The 24396-nt window shown below is 41.1% G+C and overlaps 1 protein-coding gene across 1 annotated transcript in view; it reads left to right on the forward strand.

Annotated features, from left to right (window-relative positions):
* The first annotated feature begins 1200 nt into the window (after positions 1-1200).
* The window catches only part of LOC105922790 (NXPE family member 3), a 116103-nt gene continuing 92907 nt past the window's right edge, over positions 1201-24396 (forward strand). The window contains exons 1-2 of the mRNA XM_036132397.1: positions 1201-1286; positions 1719-2138. Of these exons, the coding sequence (XP_035988290.1) occupies positions 2121-2138 (18 nt within the window). The 5' untranslated portion in view covers positions 1201-1286; positions 1719-2120. The remainder of the gene's footprint in view (positions 1287-1718; positions 2139-24396) is intronic.

The raw sequence follows: 24396 nt of genomic DNA on the forward strand, positions 1-24396 counted from the left end.
CCTCTCCATCCCTTCCACGCTTGTCATCGGGGCCTAATACACAGTCAGTAACCATGTGAGCCTTGGCAACAGCCCATATTGATAGAGCCATGGTTTAAATTTCCCTGGAAGTCCTGACTTCTCGATCCTTCTCAACCATTCCTCTGTCTGCTTCTCTGTATTGACAATGTTGTTTCGATCGGCCAGTGAGCTATCAAACCACTTTCCAAGACACTTAATTGGGTTTTCCTCCACTAATGGAATCACTTCCCCTTGCACATGCAGCCTAAACTTGTTGGTCACCTTCCCATTTCTGATCACCATGCTTCAGGATTTCTTTGGCTTAAACTTCAGTCTAGCCCATGATGCCATTTGGTCCAGAGCTGTTATCACCCATCTCGCCTCCACATGGGTTCTAGTTGTCACAGTAAGGTCATCCATATAACCCCTTATTGAGGGTTGTTGGATGCCTGACTCCATCTTTGGGCCCTTGCTGCACCTCAATTAAAGATTCAACATATTAATGGTTAATTTATTTCCAATTTTTTTAATATATCAATTATGACTGTTAAAGTCAAAATTACTTTGAAAAGGCGAAAGTTGACTTCCACATGTTTATACCATGAACAGAGCTTTTCTTATTTTGTTATACTTGTGACTTTTATTTTACACACATACACAGGGTTACCTTGCACAGAACTGTGTGTCCTTGTCCGAGGCAACAAAACGGTGAACACCGAACCTCTGCTTAAGTGTTAAGCTCTCAAACAGCTGTCGTAGCTGTCGTAGATATTTAATTGTTTTAACCTTACCCATGGTCGATCTCCGAAGTGAACAATAATAAGCGGAGGGCTACTGGAAGTCACAGTGCTGGCTCAGACTTAAACGGAAGTACGTTACCATGACATGAAAGGTGGTATATAGCCTATAAATTATGATTTTTTTGTTTTATTGTTGTAACATCTGTAATATATATTTAATGTGCACTATTTTTTAATTGAAAGGCATACATAAAAAATTTTAATTTTTTTTTCATCATCGTTGGGTTAAAACAATTTTTTCCTATTTTACACGTCGGTTAAATATCCCTTGAGGGCAGGCAGTAACCTGTCTGGTGTTTTGTATGGAAGTGTTGAAAAAACAAAGGGTCTTACTGAGCCATGCAGCAACCCAAACTCCCAGCTCTGAGTCTCCTTCCACCTCATGTGGTGCCAGTAACAGCAACACACTGCTTACAGAAAAAAAAATATTTGGAGGAATGGGGGCTGACAATGGGAGTCAATTGCACCATAACAAGAAGAAGAAAGGTAAGAAGAATGCTTTACAGCTATTAGCAATGGCAAACAGATTACTCTAAGCAGTGTTAGTGACGTATTGTGGTGTTGCAAAATGTCAAGCACTATCTTAAAATCTAGTGTTGCCACACACCACACCTTAACAGCACTGAAAAACATGTCGGATCACTCCCCACCCACACTGTTTTAATGCAAATCTTTCAGTAAGATGGGTGAAGCACAAACTGACACTACTGCTTACACTTGGATGGTAAAAGTTTTAACTATTCTGACTGTATGATTAAATTCAATTGACTGTTTAATGTTTTGTGAACTGGCGCTATATAAATAAACTATATTGCATTGAAACATAATTTCATGTATACCTGAGGTGCATATTTAATTAAATTTTCAACCGAGGATAAATTCACTTTATCTGACCGTTAATATTTCATTTTGATACAGGACTATTGACAAAACATCCAGGGCCTGATCCCCAAAGGCCAGGTCTTACGATGTGCCTAGTCTGGACACCAGAATGCGGCCAGAGGAGCGGGGATGAAATTCAAAGAGGAAGTCTTGAGAAGTTTTTGTTTTTTAAACGAATGGAATGAAGAGGCTGATTGCTGAGACCCGAGGGCTGAGCATAAACAAGGGAACATATTTCTGCTGAAGAGACAAAAGACAGATATAAGTTAGGTATGCAGGACACAGAGAAAAGGAGAGCCTGAATACCAGTACTGTGAGCAAAACAAAGTGACATCTGTTTCATTGAAACATTGCCACACCCTGTAAGGAAAGAGAGGTTGGGAGAAACAGACAAATATTTACACATAGATCAGTTTGTCTGACAAAGTGAGGAAAGCAATGGAAACGAACGCAGAGGTAAACCAAAACATTTTTAACTTCTTAATCTTCCTCGTAGAGGGGAGTACTTTTTTCCAACTAACTTAAGTTAAAACTGTATACTTCAATCGTTAGTAATTTTCGAGCATATCTGGCTACTATAATTCTTAAATGGCAATATTACTAACTTGTCATGGCAAGACATGATGACTTTGAGCATTGAGTTCAAAGTGCATTACTTCTAGTTTTGAATGTTTAGTTTAATTTCTGAATGGAACAGGTTCAGGGCAGTCAAACTTTTTTACAACTTTTTTATTATTCTTAAAACTTAAACATTTTTCACATGTTATCATCATGTTTTAACAAGGTTTGGAACAAATTTGAATAAAATTTGTTGAATTTGAATTACTAGCACCATATAAAACAGATCAGATTAGGTGAATATATGACAATTTACTAACTTCCGAGCGCGCAGTGAGACAACACGTGCGCTCTCAGTTCCTTCTCTGCTTGCGCGCTTGACCTGTTCGTTCCATGCTCAACACCAGCTGAGCTGTGCGCTCGCGCTGCGAGCGTCGCACTAGAAGAGTTTTTCAGAGTTGAGCTCGGATTGGTTCCTGCGGGCTCAACCAGAAGGCACAAATATTGCTCCATTATATAATCGGGGAAATGTAGGCGGCGGCAAGACCTGCTATAGACGGCGATTTGCCACCGTTGACCGGCTACTTTTGACTGCCCTGACAGGTTAAACCAAACTATCTTGAAACAGTCACATGACTGTTCTATCTATACTATTAACTGAAACAGCATTCATTTTTTAATGTGTTTTAATCATGTAATGAACTTTTAGTGGTTTTAATTAACTAAATTCTAATTTCTACTCGAGGTACACCTGTTGCTCTTGGAATCAAGATATTCTAGAATGCAGTGGTGTGAAAAATGGTTTCCCCCATTTTACGTTTCAGAACATACAGTTTAAAGCTCCACTAGGTAACTTTTGTAAAGATTTATTGTTTAATTATCTATCAGAACTGTCACTCTGTCCTGATAGTATGGGGCTTGAAAGGGTGATGTACAGACCTCTCAACCTTTATCAAAAGTTAAGAGTGAGATTATGATAATTTTCGAGGGGCGGGGTGTGGCTGTGGATGGGGCAAAGCTGACTGGACCCTGGAAGAGCCAGTCAACTAAGTCTCATTTTTATACGACCAGACATGGAAGTAGACATGTACTTTTGTTAAAAAAGAGAAGTGTTAACACGTTATTGTTCAGTTAGTGGGTTAAAACAGAAAATAACCCACTATTTTTTAAATAATACTGAATAAAATAAAGTAGTTTTAAGTTATTGACGGTATTATTACACTGTTACACATTAATCTATGGGTTTGTTTCATCAAGCCTATATAGTCCGACATTTTTCCCTCAGCTGCAACATTTAAAGCACAGAGGGGTTCACGCTGCGTGCTTTATGCGTGATCCAGCTTTCCCTCATTTCAGCTCCATGAATGTCTAGCCTCTTAAAGTTTATAACCATCATTGTCACCTTTTACAGCGACAGGTTTCTCATCTCAGTCTCCGCACAGAGCAGACAAATCTCCTCTATGGCGCAGGGCGCTCTAGTGCGTAATAACACAAGCCAAAGGATCAGTTTGAAGTTGGTCTATGAGCGTGTTTTGTTTGTGGTCGGAGCGGACGGAATGATGACTTTCTGCTTCGCTTTTAGCCCACTAATGTCTTAAATGGGGAATCCTATAGGAAATATAGGACTTCTTATGCATTGCAACCCCAAAATTGATGACTATAGGCGCAGCTTTTCAAGCTCTAGCGTCTCACTGGTTCCCAAGTGATGGTAGAAAAAAAAAAACTTTTTTTGGTAACGTCTGGTATCAGCATAATTTATATGTAATGACATCGGTTTGAGTCTTTGAGATAGGCAATTTTACCCCCATTGGTGCGCTGCACGCGAGTGTCATGTTTGGTGACGAGGACCTAAGTGGCAGCGAGACGGAGGCAGAAGCGTGGTGAAAAAGGGAGATCTTTAGCCAAAAGAGACTTACTGAATGCAGGAGTGACAGAAACGCAGGAGAAACAGGGAGTAACAGGAACACAGGAGTACAAAGGATGCAGAATGACCCGACAACAGGGAAACAAACCAAGGTAACTTAAATACATGCTGGGGATAATCATGAACAGGTGAGTCTAATTAACTAAAACTAGTCCATAACTCTAACCCCCCCCCCCCTTAAGGGCGGATCCCAGACACCTACTAGAGTCCAAGAAAAAGAAAGCAACCCGGGAGGGGGATCTTGGAAGGAGGGGGAAAAAAGGTCAAAAGTTCAGGAGACTGGAGCGCTTGAGAGTGGCAGCTTGGGAGCGGCAGCTTGAGAGCGGCGGCTTGAAAGCGGCGGATGCTTGAGAGTACAGGAGAGCTCATGTGACGGCTTGAGAGCGGTGTCTGGAGTGCTCGAGCGACGACTTGAGAGCGGCATCTGGAACGCTCGAGTGACAGCTTGAGAGTGGCATCTGGAGCGCTCCAGCAAGAGAGCTTGGGCGCAGGTGGGCTCGAGCGCGATAGCTCTGGCGCAGAAGGGCTCGAGTGCGAGAGCTCGGGCGGAGGAGGTTCTCGGCTGGCGGCTTGGGTGCGCTGGGCGGTGGCTCGGGTGGCGGATTGGGTGCGCTGGGCGGTGGCTCCGGTGTCTAAACCCTGTGTGTTTGCAAAGAATAATCTATTTCCTCCATACATAGGAGCCTTACTTTGCATTATGTATTGTACTCACTCCTTGGAGGATATCTGTGATCTTTCATTATAATTTAAGTAATTTAAAAAGTAATAATGGGCATGTGTGTATCTCAAAACTTTATATCTCGTTTTACACACAAGTTTTAGCAAGCTGCTAGCCTAGCCATTTGAGGATAGCAAATACAGTGTCCTCCACAATTATTGGCACCCCTGTTTAAGATGTGGTCGAGGACTTCTAGAAATTGTCCTTTTTTTAAACAATATAGAACCTAAATGCAATAAAAGATTGTTTGGTCTGGCTTTTTTCCTGTTATTTTTCAGTTCCTCCTCTCACTCAGCTTACCCTTCACTCCCTCAGCAATCTGTCACACCTGTTGGACACTAATTAGTCAGAAGTCACTCTACCTGCCAGCCTCCCTACAAAAGCCTCCCTCATTCTTCTCTTCCCTGCCGGTTCGTCATCAGTCTCCACTCACTTCATGCCTGTCAGCCTGGTTTGCCTCTGTTGGGTGTTGGATTCCTGCCACCTCTGTTCTGCTAGTTAGGCCTCTGCTCGCTGCTGGATTTACCTGCCACCTCTCTGCTTCAATTAGGCCTCTGCTTGCTGCTGGATTTTCCTGTCTCATCTGTGTTTCAAGTAAGGCCTCTGCTAGCTGCTGGGTTTACTACCTCATCTGTGCCTCAAGTGAGGCCTCTGCCAGCTGCTGGGTTCCCTGTCTCATCTGTGCTTCAAGTTTGCTTTCTGCCCTGCTGCTGGACTGCATCTCAGGAACTCTCTCCGGTCCTCTAGCTCCAGCACCTATCCACAACCTCCTGCTCCTGCTCAGTCGAGACTCTGGTTTACTCACTCCACTACCCATCCTCTTTTCAATAAACTCTTATAAACCTTGCTCAGTGTGTGGTTGAATTCGAGCTCATCAGATAAATCATGACAGTTTTATTTAAGTACATTATTTTGGTGGTAAAAAATAAACACATTTAGAAAATAAAAACGTGAAATCATGTGTCCCAGACTTATTGGCACCCCTAACAATTCCGCTGAAAAATTTAATTGATTTCCTTTAAATATATTTTTATGTAGTTGCTAAAGTTGGTCAGGGTATCTAGGAACCTTTAATTAGTAATTCATGACTTCCTGTTTCCCTGGGGTATATATATGACATGACACAGAGGCCTAATTTTCTTACCCATTTGTCAACATGGCAAAGACAAGAGAACACACCATTCAAGTAAGGCAGATGTGTGTCGACCTTCCTAAGCCAGGCAATGGCTACAAGAAAATAGCCACCCGCCTTAACTTGCCTGTATCTACAGTCAGAGGAATCAATAAGAAGTTTAAAACAACTGGAACAGTGACAAACAAGGCTGGAAGAGGTCCCAAGTTTATCTTGCCACGACGCACAGTGAGGATGATGGTAAGAGACATAAAAAAAATCCTAAACTCACTGTCACAGAATTGCATCAAAGAGTGGAATCTTGGGGTCACAAAGTCTCCAAAACAACCATCAGACGCTCTCTACATGCCAACGAGCTGTTTGGGAGGCATGCAAGGAAAAAGCCTTTTCTCACTAACACTCACAAACAAAAACATCTGGAGTTTGCTAAGCGGCACTGGGACTTCAACTGGGATTGTGTGCTTTGGTCAGATGAGACAAAGATTGATCATTTTGGCAACACTCTAAGTGGGTCTGGTGTGAAACAAAAGATGAGTATGCCGAAAAGCTCCTCATGCCCACCGTGAAGTATGGTGGATGATCTGTGATGCTGTGGGCCTGTTTCTCTTCCAAAGGCCCTGGAAATCTTGTTGGGGTGCATGGCATTATGAACGATTGGAAATACCAGGACATTTTAAATGAAAACCTGATGGCCTCTGCCAGAAAGCTGAAGATGGGTCATCATTGGGTCTTTCAGCAGGATAATGATTCAAAACATGTGGCAAAATCTACTCAAAAATGGTTCAGCAGTCACAAACTCAAGGTCCTTTCATGGCCATCTCAGTCCCCAGACCTCAACCAAATCGAAAACCTGTGGGGCAAGCTAAAGAGGAGAGTGCATAAGAGATGACCCATGAAACTGGATGATCTAGAAAGATTGTTTAAAGAACAATGGTCAAAGATCCCTCTCTGTGTGTTTCCCAATCTTGTGAAATGTTATAGTGCTGTCTTGTTGGCAAAAGGGGGTTGTACAAAGTATTAACATCAGCGGTGCCAATAATTGTGGGACACAGGATTTCACATTGTTTATTTTCTAAATGTGTAATTTTATTTTTACCACCAAAGTAGTGTACTTAAAATGATTTTCTCTTTTTTTGCTTTTGGGTTCCATGTTGTTTTAAAAAAAGGAGAATTTCTAGAAGTCCTCGACCACATCTTGAACAGGGGTACCAATAATTGTGGAGGGCACTGTAAATAGAAGGAGTTCCTTTGTGTCATGGTTTTAAGCTTTCTGACGCACATGCAGGGCACAAACACAGGATAACGGTTCAATCGTTTTTTTGGGGTTTGGAACGGTGAGAGCGCAACAGGATAGGAGACAGAGCACAGGAGGGATCCGAGCCATGGATGGCTGGGTCTGATGCTCTATCTGCGGGAGAGATCTGAGAGTTAGAGCGGGTCAGGAGGGAAAGGACGATCAGCTGATCACAATCATACCGAGCGCCTAGAACGGACTCAACGACTTGGGAAGTCTGAGCTCGAGGGGATGCTTGGAGCGGAATCCAGAGCGGGGAGAGCTTAAAGGTTTGGCTCAGGACGTCAGAGCACGAGGAAGCTTTTACAACGGAATCCAAAAGCTCGGGGCAACCTGACAAGACAGGAAACAGGATTTAACGCTGGAAAAAGGTTAGGTGTCGAGGGACAGTGGACACTGAAGCCTACCACTCAAGGTTAACACTCTGGCGTCTTCCAGCCGTCAGCCACCTGTTTAAGTAAGCCTGTCATCACGCCGCTGAATGAGCCGCAGCTGTGTGCCACGCCCCCTGTCAAACAGCTGCCACCTGCGGGAAAAAGAGAGAGGAAAGAAAGGCAGCAGGCAGAGACCTGACTGGCGCTGCCTGCTGAGTCCTGACACTTTGTAAACGTTCCCTGGTTCATAAATAAATTAACCAATAAGCCCCTGGATATATCCAACATAAGTGCAGGCTGGATACAAGGCTTAAAATACTTGTACACAAATTTGTCCGGCAGACACCAGAGCAGAACTGCAGTCAAGCCAGCCTCCTCTCCGAAAATTACAGTCAACCAGCCCACACATGGCTTTGTAGCTCACACAAACACAATGAATGATGGTGGTAACACTGAAGAGGACCTTCAAAAATAAAAGTAATATATTTAACATAAATCAAATGGTTAGTTGATGATATTCTTGCTTAATATTTTTATTTTTTTAGGTCTGCCTCTGAATATGGAGATATATTTTTCCCACTGTTTTATATTGTTAGTGTGCTCATTATTTGGCAATCTACATTTATTTATTTTTTAGCTTCAATGAATCCAATACAAATACCTTTATTATCTCACAATGGGGAAAATATTAAAACAAAACTCTTTTTTTAGTCAATACATTCTCTTCAGGATTACAGTAGAACAGCTCAAGATGCTGCTTACCAAAGTTCATGAATGTCTGATGTGGAATTTAAAAAAAAAGCCCTTAAATATCTATTGTTAGTCACTTTGTACAAGGTTTCCACCAATCTTGATACAAAACTGACTATTTTCAGCATCATTTTCATGTCAGAATGTTAGTAGAACACCTTCAGCTAATTATCACCAAGATTCACCTGTACCTAATGTGGAATTTTAAAATAAAAGCTCTTGAAATATCTATTTTTTGTCATTTTGTTCTAAGTTTCCACCAATCTAAAACTAACTACCAAAACTGTCTAGTTTCAGTGACTACCTTCACTTCAGTTTGTCAGTAGAAAACCTCTAGCTATTAGGGCATTTTCAAATTATATACATTTACAAAATTTAGACACATGCGCCATGGCTATCTTGTCACACAAGCAGAGCAGTAAAGTTTGAATAGTTTACTTGTGTTGTGCAATTTATTCTGTCTTATTATGAATATTATTAATAATTATAATTGGATATTATAATTGATAATGTAGCATTATTATTACAATACGCCACACTTAACTAAGCATTGAATAATCACCATTAATAGAAGCAAATGATGTAACAGCATTGGAGCACATCTGGAGTGAGGTGATGGTGCCTTAAAGCAAGGCCTGCTACTAACCGAGTGGCTACACTAAGCTAGCTTTAGCTAAAAAGCTACCAGCTCCAAATGGTGAGTGCTTATCCCCGACCTAACCACAGCTACAGTTTAGGCACCATAAGCACATGGTGTCACTGAGACATGGCTAATTCTACACAAAGGCCACTAGCTGAGTCAATGAGCACTTTAAACAGAATCCACAAGAAAATCCAAAGCAGCAGGAGAGAGAGAGAGAGAGAGAGAGAATGAAAGGGGCGATCGGAATTCTAACAATAACATTCAGAATAAACCTGGCACCGATGGCTTTCCCGTTCAGAATAAAAATGATAAAATCCACAATAATTGTCAACAGTCGCTGCAGTGGCTTTCACAGTAATCAAATAAAAAACACAATAAGCAGCTTATCACCTGATTTCAGTCACAGCATGTAAACATTCAAAGACATTTCGACAACTCTTTCTGGAGTAAAAACATCAGCGTTAAACACTTTCTAAATAAATTCTGCCCAGACAAAGATCGGTTTCTCTATAAGAAATAACATAGGTTCTTTCCTTGTCCAGTGGAGAGAGAGATACACCACACCAACGGGTGCGGGGACTGCTCTCAGCAGTCTTTGTCAACTGCTAGGCAAATACAGAAAACATGGCCTCTTTTCTCGACAGAAAAGGGGAAAGAAACTCCTTGTTTTTTCCTTGGTTGTGCGCTTTCAACCTTATTAAAATCCTTGGATCTCCTCTGTCGATTCAATGACCAAAAGGGTTGGCTTTGTCCAGCAGGGCATCGATCACAGATTCGAATACATGTCCAAACGTGAGGGATCTCAGCTAAGGATGGGGTTCTCTTTGGTACAGCTGGTGCTTTGTAAACAAATCTGTCTTGAATATCACCTCAACAGACATATTATGGTAATAAAATACTGCTGCATTGGTATCTGTTGGAGTGACTCTCGATATGGTGGTCGTGACCACATGAAGTTTTTTTTCCCATCGATTTTCCAAAACCCCAAAGGATTGCCAAAAAATGTCAGTGTGGGATACCAGCTTTAACCGAGAGGACTTTACTGTGGAATCTGATCAAAGACACTTATCTGTAGTCTCTACACGTCTCTGCAACGGGGAGTCGTTAGGGTCGTTATTAGCCTGGCTTTGTTTATTAGCGATGTGTTGATCACCCATATGGGGTGAGGATTGAGGTGATTATTGGCCGGAATCAACCCTATAGCTCTTGCAGAGGCGTGGACCAGTTTCAGTTCAATTTGCACATGCAGTGGAGGGACCTCATCCTGGCAGGTCACACTCAGATGTGCAGACTGCAGTATGTATGGCTCAAACTAAGAGGCAGATTAAGAGGGGTGATACTGGCCAGAGTGGATTTTTGTGTTGCTATAGATTTTTAAGTTATTATTGGAATGGGTTTAAGATATCTTCAGTTTATATTAGTTTGCAAATGTATTGTTTTTTTGTTTGTTCTTTGTCTAATAGTATTGTATTTTCTATCTTCATTCAATGTAACCCTAATAATAGTTTCCCCCAATTTAGGTTAATTGGTATTTTATTTAAGCTGTTTGTTCATTGTTGGTTGAGTGTTCGTGGTTCTGTTGGTTCCACTTCAAACTTCGGAGAAAAGTCCAGTTGGTTTTATTTTTTTACTTTTTTGGAATTACCGTGATCTGGATGACTGAAAATCTTCACCAGCACTTATGGTATGACTACTGTTGTCTCCAATCTACATATTTAACACCAAGCCTTAAAGGTGCAAAGCCACGTTATTTGACTCTTTTATTATATGTCAGTAGCTCAGTCTTTTTGCATACAAAGTTTTTATGAAAGATTATCACGTCCTGGTGGCATATTATTTATTATTTTGGTGTTTTTTGGTGTTTTGGTGTTCATGTGTTTTTTTAATAACAGAGGAAGTATAACACTGCACATGCGCAGCAGGGGATAAAACAAGGAAGCTGTTAACGGCTCCCAGCAAAACAATGCAGAATGGTCTTAGATCCTGTGAAAAAAATGCAAGATATATGATTTCAAGAGGGAAAAGACTGGAATGTCGCTGGGAATACAGTATGACCGTTGATGTTCACTGAAGCAGACGCTAAACTTGCTGATTGCTCAGATGTGACTGCAATGTTGATTGACGTGAGTCATTTTTCTAACAATAGGCTCTTAAAGTTGCTGTAGATTGGTGTATTAAATTAATATTGGTTGGTCTTTGACCACGGCAAAATGCCTCTTTACTGCAAGGCATTATGATAGTACTGTGATACTGCTGGTAGATGACACCACAACTGTTTATTGCATTGTTTATTACAGTCATTGCACCTGGTGCTGGGGCTATTTTAATCCACAACAAGGACCATCAAAATATTATCAGAATGGAAGCTCGGTTTCTGTTCTTTTTTATAGGTATATAACGCGGCTATATACCTTTAATGTTCTTTTTGCTCAGCAGTGGTTTTTGTCTTGGAAATCTACGGTGCAGGCTAGCAGGCAAGTCCTTTCTTATGGTGGAGGTATGAACACTGACCTTAACTGACTCTAGACACTAATCCTTACTGAGGATTAAGGACTTTGATTAAGAAATTCTTGGATGAACGTGTCTCTGTGTTCCTATTTGTCTAGGCCTCAGTAATCAGATCTATATGTTCTGAGTGCCTGGTCAAGAAAGGTTAAAGGATATCTGAAGCTTTATGTTTTCTGAAACCCTGAAAACCCAAAACCCTTTACAGTCAGTGTTAGGTTTCAGGTAACCTGTGGGACCACCTCGTCGTCTCCCTCAGTCCATCCTGGTTTCACCAGCTGTGACAAGTTTACAATTGCTTCAAACCACAGCAGCTTGTCCCTGGGTGCCGTGCCCCAGGGGTCTCCACACCACCCTGTGTGAAACGTTTCTCATGGCAAGGATCTCACCTTATGTCCTGTTCAAGATGTTCTTTGCCCAGCAGGAGTTCCAATGTGGGGTGTCATTGCTGCTTTAATGTTCCTCAGAGAAAACCTTCATTCATTGATATCACCTTCTAGATGTTACCCTTTTATCATCACAGTCCCCCAGCAATCCTGACCAGATCCAAAATGTCCCCATAATTTAGTCTAATAAAATCAATCAATCAATCAATCAATTTTATTGTCAACTGCAATTTGCATTGCAATCAAAAATTCAGTTTCAGTACAACCGTCCATCACATACACTTAACAAACATTTTAGGGGAATGATTGACTGAGGCCTTGCGTTGCCAAGAAACGCAGCCAGTCGGCCGCTACTATTTCAGCACAGCCGTTAGGTGTGTTCCTCCAAACTGCCCCGGACCCCGCCTTACACGGAGTCCACAAGCGCTGCCCTTGAAATCTGTAGAAGAAAGATTTTACATGGGGGAAGTGGAGGGAAATAAAATAGACAGGTGCTTCACAATTTATGTTTTCACATATACTGTGGAGCATCCAATAAAAAACCTCATTACACGAGAAGCACAAATAATCTTACTTATTTTCTGTATGTAAGAGAATAACCATTAAATTATCCTGATCTAAAAGCCCTCTGGATTAGTTAGCCAAACTCAGTTTTATGTGTTTTTTCCCTCAGGATGTTTTAACTGGTTAAAAGGAACTATTGAGTTATTTGTGGTCTAGTCGAGAGATATTAAATCTCCATAAATATTGTAACAATTGTACACTGATGCTTTAATCCCAAATGTACCCATGTTAGTTAGTAGAATGTGTCATTATGCTAATTTTGTAGCCTTATCCATTACTTTAAGATGTTCTTTAAATGCGGTGTTTGCAATTTCCTTCGCATCAGCAGGTAGTGTAAAGGTTCAGGTTACTCTGCTTATATAGTGAAAACGAATTAATTAATTTAGTTATTCAACTGTTGATATAATACCCACTTCATTTATTAGGTTGCTCTATGATTCCTTTAAGTTGCTGCTTTAAAAGTTTTCACCTTCACATAATCTTAATGTGTTTTGTAATGTGTGTTTTGTATTTTAATTGTGTACAAGAAAATCTGAAGTGAAATCAGTCGTGTCTGCCGAACTCATCTGTGTTTTTGTCGAATGTTGTCTAATGCCTCAGTCATAGTCCTTGCCATTGTCCTTTTTCAGTTGAATGTTTGAGTTCAGCAGCACAACATTCTCCTTCCATCCTCCAGTTCTCTCGCCTGAAAACAGAATAAATAAAAGAAATAAAAAAGAAAAAAAAACTAAAAAAAATATTTAATTTTTTTTTTTAAAAAGGAAAAAAATAAATCAAACTTTTCCTCTGCCAAAATAAAACTCAAAACTGGATCAGGCTGAAGTCAATGACATCACCTTTTCTCCTTGTCCCAAGGATCAGCTCCCCTGTCACTGTGGCACCGTTTTGGTATTCACTCGCATCTGAGAATGTCTAAAAAGAGACTAGAATTTCTCTGTTAGCACATTCCTGTCATATTGACCAGGTTTCTTTGCAAAGAAAAAGAGCAGAGATAGAACTGTTAATAGCGGAAAGCAACAAACATTTATAAGACACCACCTTTCTCCGCTGGAAGATCTTCTGGCATGAATTGGTTAAAACTAAGCATCATTTAGTGTCCAAATCTGATTATGACTCCTTACCGCACTGCTAGCACTGTCTTCTCAGAGTCTTCTGTTGGCAGAAAGGTGGCGTCTCCTTTAATCTGAAAGCAATAACTCAGAGAAAACAAAAGTGTTAGTTGCATGCAGTCAAACCATGGTCCTCTTAGTGTCAATATTTAATGTGATGCTTTTGGCTGATCCTGGGAAGGTTCCTTCTTTTCCTTTGAAACTCTGTTCAAAGCATCTCCAAAAGAAAGAAAAAAAAAAAAAAAAAAAAATTGTCTCCCAAGGAGCACAATTACGTTGTTTCCATTATGACATAGATTATTGATTTATTACAAACTTTTTGATATCCTTCTGGTCCTTTGACCATGTGTATTTACTGTTAGTAATACCTTTTATTTATATATATAATTTTCCAAATCTCAATTGGTCAAGGGTGAAACCTTAAAGCAATGATTTTCTCTTTTTGTTTTCTGAGCTTCTAGTGTTTCTCTATAAATGATAAGAGTTTCCCTGTAAGCACATTGAGAAGACTGCCCAAAACAAACCGAGATTAGAATTTTACCCTTCAGAAGCTGGCTTTATTTATTTATTTTCCCCCCTCTGATATACATTTCATGCCCCCAGGCCAGAACACACTCACACAGCCTTGCCATAAACATTCAGATGTTTACATTATGGTCAGATTTGTTTATCATATCTTTTGTCCTGTTTCAGGTTAAACTGTCCATCTGAGGTTTGCCTGAGCTCAGCGTAACTGGATAACATAAGATGATTTTGTAACTGATGACACGTTTAATGTGGCCTTATGATATTTTGTTGCTTGTCAAAATTCCTCTTTAGCTGATTCAAATTCTAAGTAAAAAAGAAATAAACTAAATGAATAGAAAACCCTTAGAAAAGCAATTCATATTTAGTTCCATGCAGTTTTGTTGAAAGCCAAAGCACAGTTTTTTTTACATCTATTTAAATCAAATATCATGTATATCTAAACTTCTTTCAAATGGACTGGTTTGTGATGAATCATCATTGTCACAAGCAATAAGATCTCAGTAATTTTATATTACTTTAGGGCTAAAAAACAAGTGATAGGATCTGTACCTAATTTTGTAAAACAGTAAACCAAACCAGCTTTATGTACGGCTAATTGCCAGTTCCAATTTTCTAAAAAAGCTCAAGTATTTTCGTTCAAACCAGGTTACTGTCCCCGAGTATCAATTTAATTTGGGCCGGATATTTAATGTGGGGAAAAAAACGTTATGTTATTGAAGTCTCTCTTTTCCTTTCTTTAGCTTTTAGTTAACATAGTTCATGCTTAAAAATGCATTTGAATTAGGGAGCTGCAGTCTCACAAATCAAATGAAGATTTTTAAAACCATGATATTTATAATTTTAACTAAATTAATTCACACTGACGAATGTTTAGTTACGTACGATACATATATACAGTTACATACAAACGATGACATTCAGACAAACACACGCAGGCCTGTTTTTCACTATCTTATACAGATCTGTGTGTTTTTTCATATTTTTTCAAAACGTCTATGCCAATGCCGAAAGATATATATTCATATATATTTTTTTTTTCTACCCAGTGTCCTGTCTAGCAATGTGGCAATAGGAATTGATGTCTCAATGCCAGATAGAGCTTGGAAAAAAAAAAAAAAAGAAAACTCATTCACACCATCCCTCCCTTGTGCCCCACTCACCACACACAGATTTAAAAAATAAAAAAAAAAAGACGCTGTACACACATTCCCACATAACACTCGCATCCAACACTGACCAGAGGAGGGGGTCACCCCAAATCGACTATACGACTGCTTGTGCCCGACCCCCGGCCCCGCCCCCGGACCAGACGCCCCCCGGACCGGGCCCCCCAAAGAGGGTGGGCCAACACGACCCGTACGAGCCACCCAGCCAGAGCCCCCCTCACCCCTAAATACCTAATAAACCCCCTCCCTCCCCCACCTTACCCTTGCCACCCCTGCCCCCCGCCCCTCCTGGGGGGAGCGGAGGCGTCAGCCCCAGACCTGGCAAGCCGCTGACTACCCATTGCAGCCCCCCGCCAAGACCCCGGACACAGTGGCCCGCACCTGCTCCAGGCCCCAGACTCCTTGCCGCCATCGGAGAACGGGGATGTGCAGAAGACCCCGATCCTCCCTACGCCTGCTCAGATGTTGTGTTGTTGCATGTTGTTCTCAAGTGCGTTTTAAAACTGGGAGCGCCAAAGGGGGTGCACGGCACAGCCCACCCCCCCTCCGGAAGGAAGCTGTTGCCAGCGCACCCCCCCGGGCAACTGCCCAGAACCCTCAATGTCTAAGTGGGAGAGGAGGTGAAGGGAGCCGTCTGAGGTGAGGCTCACACAACATAAGCCCCCCCCCCAGACGTCTTCCCCCCACCCCCTCCTACCATGGCCTACATGAGTGTGCGTTGTGAAAATGTTTGAAGTGAAAGTGTCTAAGATGCATGATAAAATTGGGGAGAGGGGCGTCACCAGAAAGTGGCAACCTCCAGTAACGCCCTCTCCCCCAGGACCTACATGTGTGGCGGCGTGATGGAGCAGGCAGAGGGTGGAGTCCGGGGATGGGGAGCAAATGACTGGGAAGCTAACCCAGGGAGCCAGCTCCCCTACTGACTCCAATAGGCACCCCCGCTCCCCAAAAGCCCCAGCCAGAGAAGGGGGCCAGGGAGAGGCCGTAGGGTCCGCCAGCCAACCACCCACCAGGACCAACACCTCAACCCCCCCCCCCAGCCCACCCACCAAGGCTACTGGCTTTACCCCCCCCCCCAAAAAAAACTAAATAAATAAATAATAATAATAATAATAATAATAATAATAAATAAATAAATAAGAGGGTGGGACCCTGGCCAGCCAGCCCACACGAGCCATCCCAAACCCCACTCCCCAAGCGAAACCCGCACCGGAAGACGACACGGACCAGGACCGGGACAGGGGGCCGGACACAAGCCCACCAGAACGTCCACCCCCCCCCACCCCACACCCGTAGATTTAATCCCTCCCCAACACTAACGTTCAAACAACTCACCATACATTCGACAGTAGACATCCAGGCTGGGTAGGTCCCTACTCCCCCTCCTTCCCCCTCCCCCCACTAGCAGAGTGCCTATCCAATGAAGGAGATGAGCATCTGCCCTTAGATGTTAATGACCATGCCCCCCTACCAGCTCAACAGGCCCCGAGGCCCCCCAGCGCACCCGAGGCCCCGTGCAGGGGCGGACACCCGGGCGCGCGCCGCCCCACACCAAAAGCGGCACACACCCCGGAACCGGAACCCCTGAGGCCCCGCCGGGGCCCCCGCCCGAGGGCAGCGCGCCCCAGGGACCCCAGACCCCCAGACCCACCCCGGCCCCACCCAGCGGCAGCACAGCTACCAGGTCAGTAACCCACGTCCGTCAACACGCAGCTCCCTAAGAGCGCCGCAAGCGGCTGCTCTAGGCCACCCGTAGGCCTCCCAAGACCCCGGAGTCGGATCCACCAGGCGCCCTACTCCAAGTGCCCCCAGAGCCCCAGGAACCCCTCCATCCAGCCACTGCGCCCTGCAGGAAGCAACCCACCGCCCCCTATTCCACTAAGTGATGGTGTTGATCAGAGGAGCCCAAAGAGACCAATCAGATGTGGAAGCAGATGCTGTCTCTAGATTAATATGATCCAACAAAAGATACTACTGAGATTTTCTTTACTTTTCCAATTCATGAGGATAGTTTTCTTTGCGATACATAAAGCAGTGAAAACCATGTAAACTATTTATTTTTTCAGAGGACTTTCCTCAAAATTACAGAGCAAGCAAACTGATGGGGAAGGTGTAATTTTACAGCTCAAGCACTTTGATAAGTCCTTACATATCTGTGTCCAGAACCTCTGGATTGGTGTGCATAACCATAACGCATGAAAATAATTATCAGAATGATTGCCTATGCAGTGTGGACAGATATTAGACTGTGCCAACCCCATCTTGAATAATCTTTGTCCTGTGTAGTGTACTCTGTGAAGGATTTTGTATTGTATTAGTTGTAAGTTGGTGTTTCTAGTCAATTTGAAAGTTCTTAGACATACCTGAGCCCAGAAATTTTGTTCAAAGGTGCCTGATAAATCCTTTTCCCATTTCATAATAGGAAGAGATATCGAATCATCTATTTTAGTCAGTGTCCTGTATGATTTAGACAGTAGTTTGGGGGGGGGGGGGGGGTTAAATCTAGGAACTCTAATATATTAGTTGTGATTTGTAAACCAACATTAATATGCTTATATTTATTTTTAATTATAGATTTAAGTTGTTCATATTCCAAGAATTTATTTTTACTAATGCCATATTGCATATTTAGTTCAGCAAAATTGATGACCTCGGTTCCGTCAAGTAGATGTTCCAGATATTTAATACCTTTATTCTTCCAGTATGTAAAGTTTATCATTTTGTAATTTTGTAGGATATCTGGGTTATTCCAGATAGGTGTACGACTGCATGGGATAAGGGATGACTTTGTCATTTTAAGGACTCCCACCATGCTGTCAGAGTAGAACTAATGTTGATATTTTTGAAGCATGTATGCCGTTTTATATTTGAGCTAATAAACGGCAGATCACATTTCCTGCTCTATATCTAACCAAGGCTCATCTATAAGACTATTTTTTATCCATTTAGAGATGTAGTGTAGCCTATTTGCTAAGTAATAATTATGGAAGTTAGGCAAATCTAATCCTCCTCTGTCTTTAGTCTTCTGTATTGTCTTTAAGCTAATACGTGGGGGTTTATCTTTCCAAAGATATTTAGAAATGGCAGAGTCTAGAGATTTAAACCAGTCAGATGATGGTTTATTGGGGATCATTGAAAATAAATAATTAATTCTAGGTAGGACCATCATTTTTATTGAAGCTACCCTACCCATAAGTGTGATTGAAAGCGATTTCCATCTTTCAAGGTCCTCTTCTATCCTGTTTAAAAGTGGAGCGTGGTTAAGTTTAAGTAAATCTGTTAATTTAGACGACACAGTAATACCTAAATATTTAATATTTCCTGATTGCATTTGTAAATCTAGGGAGTTTTCGAGAGAGCAATTAATTGACAGTACCGTAGATTTAGACCAGTTTAACGAGTAATCTGATACTTAGAGAAAGATTCTAGTATTCTAATTACTTGTAAAAGAGAATTATTTGAATGCTGGAGATAAAGTAATACATCATCCGCGTACAGACTAATCTTATGCTCTATTTTCATGCATTTTATACCTTTTACAGCTTTTGTTTGTCTGATTGTTGCTGCTAGAGGTTCTATAAAGATGGCAAAAAGTGATGGAGAAAGAGGGCATCCTTGCCTGGTGCCCCTCTGTAGACAAAAACTGGAAGATATTTGATTATTTGTCCTGACACAGGCTGTTGGAGAATTGTATAGAATTTTTAACCAATTTATGAATAAATCGCCAAAACCGAATTTATGAAGAGTAGTGAATAAAAATTTCCAATTTACTCTATCAAATGCTTTTTCTGCGTCTAAAGACAATATATTGGTTTTAATGTTTTAATGTTTTTTAAATTAAGTAATCGGCGTATATTTGTGGATGACTGCCTTCCTCTGATAAAACCAGTTTGATCTGGATGTGTTATGAACTAGAATCAGGCAAACCCAGTATTCAAACCAAACAAGTGAGGTTAAGGCAAAAACAGGATTTTAATAATGAAAACAGGGACAGGCGGGCTCAATAGTCAAAAGGGCAGTCCAAAATCCGGTACACAAAAAGCAGTCCAAAATAGGCAGAGGTACAGACAGGGCAAAGCAAGCTCGGATAACCATGGGACAGAAACTAGTCGGTAAACCGGTAAATCAGTCAGACAGGGCAGGAAAAACAGATCAGGGAACAGGCTGGCTCAGAATCAAAGGCAATCGGGTTTGCATCAACAGGTCACACAAGAAAGGAACGCTGGAACAAAACTCACCGTGGCTCGTTAATGATCTGGCCGAGAACTGAAGACCGAGGCAGAACTATATAGTGGAGTGAGCAGGTGAACGGGAGTGAAGACTAATTACAAGTGACAGGTGGAAACTGAACTGAACTGATTGGCTAGTGACTGGAGGTTGACAGGTGAGCAGATGTGATAGGCTGGTAACTGGTGTTTGGGGGGTGACAGATAAACAGATTGAGTGAGCTGGCAGATTGCTGGGAAGAGACAGAACTGAACTGGAAACATAAATAAAATCAAACTACAATAAAATCTAACCTATTCCATAAACCAAAACTAATACAGAACCTAAACCTAAGACTAAACACAACACACACAAGCTATAATAGAAACCAAACAAGAAAGAGCCCAAAACCAAAACTGATTTTAAAGACCGGAGAGATAACTAATACATCAAAATTAACAAACAGCTGAAACAAAACCCAAATCCTGACAGGATGTATTATGAGAGGAGTTACTTTGTCTAATCTTTTTGCAAAAGCTTTACAGATTATCTTAATATCCACATTAATTAAGGATATGGGACGATAACTAGTGGGCAACACAGGATCTTTGTCTGGCTTGAGCAGAAGGCTGATGGTGGCAGAATTCATATTAGCTGGAAATCTACCTTTTTCCTGTATTTCTGTTGTGGGAGGTTTGGGTGGAATTCTAAGCAATGGTAACTGAGTTCCCATCTTTACTAAATGACGAGACGGTGGTATAACGTTCCAGCACTTTTATTGAGAAACAGAGCAGAGATTCACATAGTTGGAAAGTAATCGCACCCTTCGATTCCGCTGCAGTCTCTGTCTGCCCTGTCTCTGACTGCCTCGCTTTTCGGGCTTCCCCTAATACTGCACCGTGGCCTTCCCATGAGACAAAACAAAGACAGTCTATCGTAAACAATCAGGATCCCTCAGCAGCTGCAGCATTTGGCCTTGCAATCAGAAAACAGTGGATCTTATACACAGACATCAGGTCTCCAGGCCTCCTCTGTCCGAGTGGTGTGAGGCCATAGTGACTTCAGAATAATAATTCTTATAACATTCCTCTCTTTTTTTTTTTTTTTTTTGATGATGGCGTCGTCAGCATCAAGACAAAACAAGATGACCCATCACTTGAAAATGTGAACAAAGCACAGAGGAACCATTTCTGTAAACTCGTAAAGTGGGACCCAAAGGGTTCCCGTGTTGGAACCGGGTAGTGCTGGAACTTTTAGTACAGATCAACATGAATGCTTCAAAGAGGTTTAACACACAAGATCAAAGATTTAGCTTTTGTCTACAATTTAGGATTCATCTAATTAGGTAAGGCCTGTTTTAGGTACCTATGTGCACATTATTTTAAAATTACATTAGACTAAGCTAAACCTGTTCAGTAACCAAGGTCGAATCCGTCTACTCTTCACCCACCCTGAATCCCCTCCTACTCCTTTCTCCACTCACCCCTACGATGGACAATAATCCACCACTCCAAACTTACAACACCAGGAGCAAAGGCAGGAGAGGTTCAGTGCGGGCAGGGGAACAACAGAAAAAGCTCCCCCCCCCCCCCCCCAGGGGATAGTAAAAACTGCAAGCCCCCCTCCCAGGGAAATCTGCTCTCGGCCAATCTGAGTCTGAAAACCCTGTATTGAATCTAAGTGTTATCATTACCAGCTAATATTAAAGGATCTTTAGAGCCAATCCGATCCTGGTTCTTCCTATATCAAATCAAAAGGTGCATAAACCATAGATCCTTGTGTGTCTGAAGCAAACAGTTTCCATTTTTTACCATAAAACCATATTGATCAACATGATGTAATATTAAAGTGTAGATCTCATAACACAAAAAAATCAAACATGTGAGTCAGTGGAACAGAGCAGTTAAACAAACAGCAACACAATATGAGAAGAGTTCTAAACGTCAAGAACGCAAAGTTAAGGAAGCCTTCAGGCCATTCTGGCACAAGGCAGAAAATAATCTAATCGCGCTTAGGGTCTCTTCAGGCAACTCCTCCCGTTGAAGAATAAGGAATCAGAGTTCTCTGGCTTCTTCATCCCCAGTCCTCTTCTTGGTTCCTCCTCGCAGGCTGGACGATTGAGCAGGATGGTAATAAGCGTTCAGCACTGAGCATTTTATTTTGCATTTCTCTCTAATAAAACACTTTGTGAAGATGGTCTGCAGACACGAGTCCTTGTTTCCACTGGAGAACAGAAACAAGGTGTAATTAGTGTTCTTATCAAAACCCCTTTCATGTGTCATTTATTAAAACATCCTCCAAGCACTTTCACATTCAAGATATTTCTGTGCACAATTATTTAGCTTTCAGAATTCTGCAATTTAATTATTAATTAAAATAGTAATCTTTAAGTTCAAATGTATCTGCAGTAAATTCATAATAATTCTTAACAGAGTGTGTCTTAACTGTTGTTGTCTGACAGTTGAAGTTCTCTGCAACATAATTTCATCAACATATTCGTTTCATGTCATTTCCCAATTATTTTGAAAACCCAACTGAGAAAAAGAAAGCCTTTCCATGTGAAAGCCTTTTCCCTCTCTCCCTCTTTTTTTTTTTTTTTTTTTTTAAAGAAAGCGAGGTGCTGTTCTGCACCGAAAAGACAAAATATTTACACCATGCTGTTACTGTTCAAGGACGCCATGGTTCTACAAACAAAGCAATGAGAGAGAACAGGAGCTTTTGAAAACGCTCTAACATTGTAGAACAACTAAAGCTACTTAAGCAAATCAGAATTAGTTCCCAAATTAATCCTAAAATAAAGTAAACCATACATGTGATTATTTATTTTCTTAAACTGAGGATTAAGGACTTTTATTAAGAAGTTCTTGGGTGAACGCGTCTCTGCGTTCCTATTTGTCTAGGCCTCTGCAATCTGATCTATGATCTATGTATTCTGAGTGCCTGGTCAGGAAGGGTTAAGGTTCTCTGAAGCTTTCTGTTTTCAGCAACCCTGAAAACCCAGAACCCTTTACAGTCAGTGTTAGGTGTCAGGTAACCTGTGGGACCACCTCGTCGTCCCTCTGGTTCCACCAGCTGTGTCAAGTCCACAGCAGCTCGTCCTGGGTGCCATGCCCCAGGGGTCTCCACACCCCCCTGTGTGGAACGTCTCTTGTTGTAAGGATCTCACCTTACGTGCCATTCAAGATATTCTTTACACAACAGGAGTTCCAATATGGGATGTCTTTGTTGCTTTAATGTTCCTCAGAGAAAACCTTCATTCATTGATATCACCTTCAAGCTGTTACCCTTTTATCATCACAGCCCCCCAACCATCCTGACCAGATCCAAAATGTCCCCATAATCTAATCTAATTAAATTAATCTTACTTATTTTCTGTATGTAGGACGATAACCATTAAATTATCCTGATCTAAAAGCCCTCAGGTTAACGGGTTAACTGGTTAAAAAGACTTTTGAGTTATTTGTGTTCTAGTTGAAAGATATTAAATCTACATAAATATTGTAACCATTTTACACTGATGCTTTAATCCTAAATTTACCCATGTTAGTTAGTAGGATGTGTCATTATGCAAATTTTATTGCAACCTTATCCATTCTAGCCAGTAACCTTTTCTTTGCATTTTATTGAAGCCTGCCGGATTGGCAGAAATCAGCTTGCTCTAAGATGTTCATTAAATGAAATGCTATTTAAAAGTTCAGATTACTCTACGTATATAGTGAAAACAAATTAATTAATGTATTTATTAAACTGTTGATATAATACCCACTTAATTTATTAAGTTGCTCCATGATTCCATCAAGGTGCTTCTTTAAAAGTTTTCACCTTTACATAATCTTAATGTGTTTCGTAATGTGTGTTTTGTTTTAAAACGCTCCATAGGTTGAAAAGAAATTACAGCAAAACAGTCACAAACATTTTAACTACAGTGTTCCCTCTAACATGACAAACATAAAAGAAACAAAAGGATAAAAAAAATAAAAATAAAACATTGTCTCTGACAAAATAAAACTCAAAACTGGATCAGGCTGAAGTCAACGACATCACCTTTAGTCCTTGTCCCAAGGATCAGCCCCCATGGCACTGCGGCACTGTTTCTGCATTCTCTCGCATCTGAGAACGTCTAAAATGAGACTAAATCTCTATGTTAGCACGATCCTATCATATTGACCAGGTTTCTTTGCAAAGAAAAGAAGCAGAAAGATAGAGCTGTTAATAGCAGAAAGCAACAAACATTTTTAAGACACCACCTTTCCCGCTGGAAGATCTGGCATAACTTGGTTAAAACTAAGTATAATTTAGTGTCCAAATCTGATTATAACTCCTTACCGCACTGCCTTTTCAGAGTCTTCTGTTGGCAGAAAAGTGGCGTCTACTTTAATCTGAAAGCAATAACTCAGAGGAAAACAAGAGTGTTAATAACATGCAGTTAAAACCCTGGTCCCCTTAGTGTCCCTTTAAAGTGATGTTTTTCCCTTTTTTTTTCTCTGATCCTGGGAAGGTTTCTATTCTTTACCTTTCCTTTGAAACTCTGTTCAAAACACCTCCAAAAGAAAGAAAACAAAAAAACGAAAGAAATTAACCAAACAAAATTAAAACAAAATTGTTTTCCAAGGAGCACAATTATGTCTTTTCCAATATGACATAGGTTTTTGACTTATTACAAACTTTTTGATATCCTTCTGGTCCTTTGACCATGTGTATTTGCTGTTAGTAATACTTTTATTCATATATACCTTATCAAACCTAATTGGTCAAGGGTGAAACTTTAAAGCAATGATTGTTCCCTTTTAGTTTTTGAGCTTCTAGTGTTTCTCTATAAATGATAAGAGTTTTCCCCATAATTCAGCACATTGAGAA

Source organism: Fundulus heteroclitus, unplaced genomic scaffold, assembly GCF_011125445.2.
Source record: "Fundulus heteroclitus isolate FHET01 unplaced genomic scaffold, MU-UCD_Fhet_4.1 scaffold_50, whole genome shotgun sequence".
NCBI classification, from domain to species: domain Eukaryota; kingdom Metazoa; phylum Chordata; class Actinopteri; order Cyprinodontiformes; family Fundulidae; genus Fundulus; species Fundulus heteroclitus.